The sequence below is a fragment of the Bison bison genome, unplaced genomic scaffold (assembly GCF_000754665.1).
Source record: "Bison bison bison isolate TAMUID 2011002044 unplaced genomic scaffold, Bison_UMD1.0 scf7180017864280, whole genome shotgun sequence".
Taxonomy (NCBI): Eukaryota; Metazoa; Chordata; class Mammalia; order Artiodactyla; family Bovidae; genus Bison; species Bison bison.
Genome location: NW_011494852.1, coordinates 7,523,929 through 7,532,543, shown reverse-complemented (window position 1 = coordinate 7,532,543; position 8,615 = coordinate 7,523,929). Strand labels below are relative to the sequence as shown.

At 38.5% G+C, this 8,615-nt stretch overlaps 1 protein-coding gene across 1 annotated transcript in view; it reads right to left on the bottom strand.

Annotated features, from left to right (window-relative positions):
* Nucleotides 1-5,620: 5,620 nt before the first annotated feature.
* LOC104995354 (zinc finger protein 546-like) overlaps nucleotides 5,621-8,615 on the bottom strand; it is a 14,447-nt gene continuing 11,452 nt past the window's right edge. The window contains 2 exon segments of the mRNA XM_010849229.1: nucleotides 5,621-7,481; nucleotides 7,484-7,792. Of these exon segments, the coding sequence (XP_010847531.1) occupies nucleotides 5,677-7,481; nucleotides 7,484-7,792 (2,114 nt within the window). The 3' untranslated portion in view covers nucleotides 5,621-5,676.

Genomic DNA, 8,615 nt, shown 5'->3' with positions numbered 1-8,615 from the left:
TAGTCAAGGCTATGGTTTTTCCAGTGGTCATGTATGGATGGGAGAGTTGGACTATAAAGAAAGCTGAGGGCTGAAGAATTGATGCTTTAGAATTGTGGTGTTGGAGAAGACTCTTGAGAGTCCCCTGGACTGCAAGGAGATCCAACCAGTAAATCCTAAAGGAAATCAGTCCTGAATATTCATTGGAAGGACTGATGCTGTAGCTGAAACTCCAATAGTTTGGCCACCTGATGCAAAGAAATCAGGAAAAGACCCTGAGTCACTGGAAAAGACCCTGATGCTGGGAAAGATTGAAGGCGGGAGGAGAGGGGGACGACAGAGGATGAGATGGTTGGATGGCATCACCGGCACAATGGACATGAGTTTGAGTAGGCTATGGGAGTTGGTGATGGACAGGGAGGCCTGGTGTACTGCAGTCCATGGGATCATGAAGAGTTGGACACGACTGAGTGACTGAACTGAACTGAACTGAATTTATTAAAAAAAAAAAACCTTCTAGATCTAACTGAATTTATGGCAAGGATATCAAATATGTATTAAATATATAAATCATATTTTATAGATTGTTTATAGTTTTTAAAGAACAGTTAATTACAAATCTAAAACCTTATCAAAGAAAAATAAAACTATAATACTGCCTCACATATGATTATAGATGGAAACATTCTAAATAATGTATTACCAAATGAACTTCAGCAGTATGAAAAAAATCACAGTATATTACAAGAATTGTTTAAAATTTAATTTTAAATAAAAACAAATCAAAGCACCAATAAACTTACATCAAGAAACAGATAGAAACAAATCAATACATCAATAAATTTAAGGTGAAAAACACAAGATTTTATCAATAGATAACAAAATGGTCTTGGACAAAATTCAGCAGTCACTAGCAAACAAAAGTATTCTCTGCTGCTAAGTCACTTCAGTCGTGTCCAACTCTGTGCGACCCCATAGATGGCAGCCCACCAGGGCCCCCCGACCCCACCCCGTCCCTGGGATTCTCCAGGCAAGAACACTGGAGTGGGTTGCCATTTCCTTCTTCAATGCAGGAAAGTGAAAAGTGAAAGTGAAGTCGTTCAGTCATGTCCGACCCTCAGCAACCCCATGGACTGCAGCCTACCAGGCTCCTCTGCCCATGGGATTTTCCAGGCAAGAATACTGGAGTGGGGTGCCATTGCCTTCTCCGAGGTATTCTCTGGTCCGCTACAAATACTGAAGGAAATTTATGGTCCCCTACAAATATTGAAGGAAATCATTTAGAGGCAACAAGGAGAATTTATCTCCAAATAGAGTGAACATTAGAGTAAATGATTAAGTACTGGGACATTTCTAAATTCAGAGAAATTGATGACTGCAGTCCATCCTAAAGGAGATCAGTTCTGGGTGTTCATTGGGAGGACTGATGCTAAAGCTGAAACTCCAATACTCTGGCCACCTCATGCGAAGAGTTGACTCATTGGAAAAGACCCTGATGCTGGGAGGGATTGAGGGCAGGAGGAAAAGGGGACGACAGAGGATAAGATGGCTGGATGGCATCACTGACTCAATGGACATGAGTTTGAGTGAACTCCGGGAGTTAGTGATGGACAGGGAGGCCTGGCGTGCTGTGATTCATGGGGTCGTAGAGTCAGACACGACTGAGTGACTGAACTGAACTGAACTGATTACCATAATACTCAACTTTGTTCTGAAGTGTCTATCATAAGAAGAAAAGTAAAGTAATAAGTATAAATATTAGAAAAAATTTATTATTATAGATTATACAATTTATAACTTAGAAATCTGTCTCATAAAAATAGGATAAGTGTTCAGTAGATAGATAACTAATGCTATATTTAAGATAGGAGAAAATGATTGCAAATGAAGTATCCAGAATACCACTCAAGCCTATTAGAAAACAAACAACAGAACAACAATAATGGAGAAAGTTAAGAACAGGAAATTCAAAGTAAAGAAATAATGACTGGCTGAGAAACACATTTGAAAAGTGATCAACTGAAATTGAAATTTATCAAAACATTTAGTAAAGCTTATACCTAATATGAAGCTGTAGGAAAACTCAATAGGAGTCTAAGAGAACAACTAGACAATATCTAGTAGAATTGGAAGTGTATTTAATCTATGATCAATTTAGCAATATCTAACATAAGTGAAAGAATATATAATGTACCAGCAGTTCTACTTTTCCATGTGTACAATTAAGGAAATTCCAGTTCACACAAACCAGTGGTCACAGACAAGGATATATCTGAAACTGAAAAATTGTTAAACCTAAACACTAAAAAATAAGAGGTTTAAATACATCATGATATGTCCATATAAAAAACTAGATCAAATAAGTGTTTAATTTTGTAGAAAGTATCAGCCCTACATTTAAAGCACAAGCAGTTGATTGCAGAGGAAGATATGAGCAACAGAGAAACACACCATGCATTTCCTTTCTCAACATAGGTAAGCACTTGCCGTGGTTATCTGGACTGTCCATCTTGAGGGTCACTCTTCTTCAGTTATTGAAAGGTTGTTGTTGAATCACGCGAAGACACCGGGATTCTTGGCCCCCGGAGGAGAAGAATTCAATCCGGGGCCAGAGACGAGGCTTGATCGCTCAGAGCTTTTGTGTAATAAAGTTTTATTAAAGTATAAAGGAGATAGAGAAAGCTTCTGACATAGGCATCAGAAGGGGGTAGAAAGAGTACCCCCTTGCTAGTGTTAACAATGAGGTTATATAATCCAAAGAATATCTGGAGGTTGTAAAGACCTCATCAGACCTACTCCCATAATTTACATTTTAAGATAACACTGTCCTCAGGCAAGATACATCCTTGTAAAGACCAGGTCTACTCCCATAATTAACATTTTAAGATAACAGAAGGTTGAATCCAAAGACTGTCCTTAGGCAGGATACATTATTGTTATATAATCCTAAGGAATGTGGAGAAAGAAAAAAAGTTTGTCCTTTCTTCCTCCTTGAGAATTCCAGACCCCTCTCTCCTTGGGGACCCCTAGACTCCTTATCAACCTGCCTAGGAACTGACTCTCTCATTATGGAAGCATTTTCCATGTGGGTTCACATCCTGAAGATATTAGGTGTTGTGAATGAGACTTCCTTAGTAAAGTTTAAGAAACAATAGGATAAACAAAGCTAAGCAAATTTTCTTTATTGTAGGCCTCTCAAGTCTTTAATTATATGATACTGAGCATTTTTTTCTTAGAAGGGGTTTATTATTTAGACGTTCATAAGTGACCACAGAACATTTCCCCAGTACCATTAAATACTACTATTCCCAGAGACATTCTTTTAGATATGTTGGCTTAAGGCACTGGTTATCTATCTGTAGTATTACAGATATGGTACTATTGTTAATCTCCTTCAGTGTGAAGTTACATAGTGATTGAGTAGGAGGCAGTCTTTTTTCTTAGGAGTTGCATGATATATAGAGAGGTGAAATGTTATGATGGCTATATGCATGCTTATTCACTCAGTCATGTTCAACTCTTTACGACGAGGTGGACTGTGACCCACCAGGCTCCTCTGTCCATGGAATTCTCCTGGCAAGAATACTGGAGTGGGTTGCAATTCCCTTCTCCAAGGGATCTTCCCAACCCAGAGATTGAATCTGGATCTCCTGCATTACAGGAAGGTTCTTTACTGTCTGAGCCACCAGGGACGCTCCATGATATCTAATGTCTGTATTTATACTCAGACACTACAGTAAAAAAATGTCAAAAATTATACAAAGCAAATCAGAGAACATATTAACAATCATTGATTCTAGAGAGGCCATTATATTATTCACTGCATTTTTCTTTTATTTTTCCAAATAGACAGTGGTCTTTTCATTGTTAGTTTCTAATTTATCATGAATTTGGAGCAGAAAAAGCAGACAGTAACATGTCTGCTTTATGGATTATAAAAGAAAAAGCATTACAGCACTCCCAGATTCTTCAAAAGCTTTCTCTCATAATCTCCACATTTATCAACTCTAGAGATTTCCTTCTCACATTAGTTTTTGGAAATGACTTCTTAATTTTAGAAGTGAAAGTTTATTTTACTAGACTTTGTCCATAATTAATTATTTAAGTAAACAAAATGAAATTCAGTGGAGTTTTTAAAAATTCCTTATATTCACAGGGTCTTCCTCTCACATGAATTTACTAATATCACTGAAAGTAATAATTATTGAACACATTCTCTTCTAAAGTTCTTTTAAAATTAAAATTTCATCCTTAGAAAAGTATTATTGCTGCTAAGTTGCTTCAGTCACGTCCGACTCTGTGCAACCCCATAGACGTCAGCCCACCAGGCTCCCCCGTCCCTGGGATTCTCCAGGCAAGAACACTGGAGTGGGTTGCCATTTCCTTCTCCAATGCATGAAAGTGAAAAGTGAAAGTGAAGTCGCTCAGTCGTGTCTGACTCTTAGCAACCTCATGGACTGCAGCCCACCAGGCTCCTCAGTCCATGGGATTTTCCAGGCAAGAGTACTGGAGTGGGTTGCCAGTATTTTTAGGTAGGTACTATAACCACTTTAAAACTGAGGCACAGAGGGGAAGAGCACCTTGCCAATACCACACAGGCAGCAATGGAATTATGAGAACTCTAGTAAAAATTTGCCATGGCTAAAGTCTTCTCCCACATCTGTCATATTAACAGAATTCTTTTCTGTTGTAATGCTGTATAAAGTGTGGTCCGTGTACTTATGCTGGTCCACAGATTGTTTGCTTCTGGTCTGCAATGAGTTAAGGTACAGACACTGAGAGCAAATATTTATAGAGTTATTCACAGAAAGATGACAGGGCCAATTTATGTCTGTTAAATCCAATAACAAAAATTGGGGGAACTTCCCTGATGGTCTAGCAGTTAAGAATCCATAAGCCAATGCAGGGTACATGGGTTCAATCCTGGTCCAGGAAGATTCCACATGCTGTGGGATAACTAAGCCTATGTGCCACAACTACAGTCCATGCTCTGTAAGAAGAGAAGTCACTGCAATGAGAAGCCCATGCACCAAAACTACAAAGAGTAGCCCCCTCTTGCTGCAACTAGAGAAAGCCCTCATGCAACAATGAAGATCCACCACAACCAAAAATAAATATATTTTTTAAAGTAGTAAAATAAATTGGGGGCTTTCGTTTTGTATGTTTGTTTTTCTTTCAGTTTTATTTATCTGGTAATCCAATGTCATTGTGCCTTTTAAAAGTGCTGGTCAACAACAATTTTTGTGGGGAGGTGGTATCCTTCATCTTGATTTGAGATGCACTGCAGCAGTATCATTCTCTACAGTTAACCAAGACTGGGTGATGCTTTAATTCATTCAGCTCTTTAAATCAATATATGTAGTATAAAACTATTTCTGTTAACTTTTAAGCATGAAGCAAAGGGGATTACCACATGTTCCCTAACAAGTAAAATTTTTAATTATGAATTCTCTGTTGTTATAAAAAGCATTTTCTAAAGGTCACTGTATCCTCTGTAGGGACTTCCCTGGTAGCTCAGATGGTAAAGAATCCACTTGCAATGCAGGAGTCGTGGGTCAGGAAGATCCCCTGGAGAGCAAATGGCAACCCACTCCAGTATTCTTACCTGAGAAATCTCATGGACAGAGGAGCCTGGCAGGCTAGTCCATGGGGTCACAAAAGAGTCAGACACAACTTAGCAACCAATCAATATCCTCTTTACATTATGCATAGCGATTCCTCACTAAGGTGATTTCTCTGATGTAAAGTGAGTTGATCACTATGAATAAAAGCCTTCCCACATTCTTTACATTTATAGGGTTTTTCGCCAGTATGAATTCTGTGATGTCGTGTAAGTTCTGATTTAACACTAAAGGCTTTCCCACATTCTTTACATTTATAGGGTTTTTCACCGGTATGAATTGTGTGATGTCGAGTAAGTTCTGCTTAAAGACGGAAGGCACCCCCACATTCTTTACACCCATAAGGTTTCTCACCAGTATGAAGTCTAAAATGTTGAGTAAGATGATACTGGCGACTAAAGGCCTTTCCACATTCCTTACATTCATATGGAATCTCACCAGTGTGAATTCTTTGATGTAAGGTAAGTTGATAACTACAAATAAAAGCATTCCCACATTTGTCGCATATGTAGGGTTTCTCCCCAGTGTGGATTCTGTGATGTTGAGTAAGATGATAGTGCCGACTAAAGGTCTTCCCACATTCGTTACATTCATAAGGTTTCTCACCAGTATGAATTCTCTGATGTTGAGTAAGATGATTGCTATGGATAAAGGCTTTCCCACATTCCTGACATTTATAGGGCTTTTCACCAGTATGAATTCTGTGATGCTGAGTGAGTTCTGTTTGAAAGCGAAAGGCCTTTCCACATTCTTTACATACATAGGGTTTTTCACCGGTATGAATTTTATAATGTTGAGTAAGATTGTAGCGACGACTGAAAATCTTTCCACATTCTTTGCACTCGTAGGTGTTGTCATTGGTGTGAATTCGCTGGTGTGAAATAAGTTGACTGCTATGAATAAAGGCCTTCCCACATTCCTTGCATTCATAGGGTTTTTCACAAGTATGAATTCGGTGATGTCTGGTAAGTTCTGCTTGAAGGCGAGAGGCCTTCCCACATTCTTTACATCCATAGCGTTTCTCACCAGTATGAATTCTGTGATGTTAAGTAAGATGATAGAGACTACTGAAGGTTTTCCCACATTCCTTACATTCATAGGGAATCTCACCAGTATGAACCCTCAGATGTAAAGTCAGCTGATAGCCACAAATAAAGGCCTTCCCACAGTCCTTACATTCATAGGGTTTCTCTCCAGTATGAATTCTACAATGCCGAGTCAGTTCTGTTTGGAGACGAAAGGTTTTTCCACATTCTTTACATTCGTAGGGTTTCTCACCAGTATGAATTCTATGATGTCGAATAAGTTCTGCATGAAAACTAAAGGACTTACCACAATCTTTACATTCATAGGGTTTGTCACCAGTATGAATTTTCTGATGTTGAACAAGGTATGAACCATGACTGAAGGCCTTCCCACAGTCATTACATTTATAAGGTTTTACACCAGTATGAATTTTCTGATGTTGACTAATATGTCGTTGTACCCTAAAGGTCTTTCCACAAATTTTACATTCATAAGGCCTCTCACCAGTATGAATTTTTTGATGTTCAGTAAGCTGATAATGAAGTCTACAGGTCTTCCCACATTCCTTACATTCATAAGGTCTCTTCCCAGCATGAATTGTCTGATGTACTCTAAGGTCTCGAACACGACTAAAGGCCTTCCCACATTCTTTGCACTCATAGGGTTTCACACCAGAATGTATTCTCTGATGTTCAGTAAGGTGATAATGAAGCCTAAAGGTCTTCCCACAATTGTTACATTCATGGGGTCTCTCCCCAGCATGAATTGTCTGATGTACTCTAAGGTCCCCCACACGACAAAAGGCTTTCCCACATTCCTTGCATTTATAGGGTCTCTCACCAGAATTCATACTGGTTGTTGTATGACAACTGACTGTTGTCTAAAAGCCTTCCTACATTCCTTACATTCATATGATTTCTCTATAGCATGAATTTTCTCATGTAGAGGAAGAGCTATACGTTTTTGGGTTATCATTTGACTAGCACATCTCATTTGATTTCCTTCTTGTCTCTCAAACTCATGTTTACACTGCAAATCACTTCTGAAAATGGTGTCCTCATGGATAGAAGCTTGACTTTCGTCCACTGTCTGCAACTGAAACAAATATATTCCACAAATATCCTTTTCTGGAAATAACTTCTTGGTGAAATACTTAGACTCCAAATCTGGACAAAAAAAAGAAGGAAACAAGCGCTGTGGTGTGATTGTTCTATGTTGGGGGTAGAATAAGGGGTTGCATCTTATAGTTAAAATAAAAGACAAACTAAGAATAACACAGATTAGAAGTTGAGTTTTAGAGCCCAAGTCGGCAAACTTTTTCTGTAAAGAGCCAGATAGTAAAAGTTTTAGCCTTTATAGGACATACAGTCTTTGTGACAATTACCCAGCTCAGCCGTTATAAGCTCAAAGGGAGTCTTAGACAGCATATAATTGAATAAGTGTAGCTATGTTGTAATACTACATATGGTGTATGGACACAGAAATTTGAATTTCGTAAAATTTTTGTTTCACAAAATATTCTTCTTCTGATTTTTTTCCAAACACGAAAAATGTAAAAACCAGTTTTAACCTTATAGCCATTCAAAAGCAGATGGTGAGCTGTTTGTCTGCTGGATCCCGATTTAAAGAACTCTATGGCAGAAAGTGAAGAGGAACTAAAAAGCCTCTTGATGAAAGTGAAAGAGGAGAGTAAAAAAGTTGGCTTAAAACTCAACATTCAGAAAACGAAGATCATGGCATCTGGTCCCATCACTTCATGGCAAATAGATGGGGAAACAGTGTCAGACTTTATTTTTTGGGGCTCCAAAATCACTGCAGATGGTGACTGCAGCCATGAAATTAAAAGACGCTTACTCCTTGGAAGGAAAGTCATGACCAACCTAGATAGCATAGTCAAAAGCAGAGACATTACTTTGATAACAAAGGTCTGTCTAGTCAAGGCCATGGTTTTTCCAGTGGTCATGTATGGATGTGAGAGTTGATGTGAAG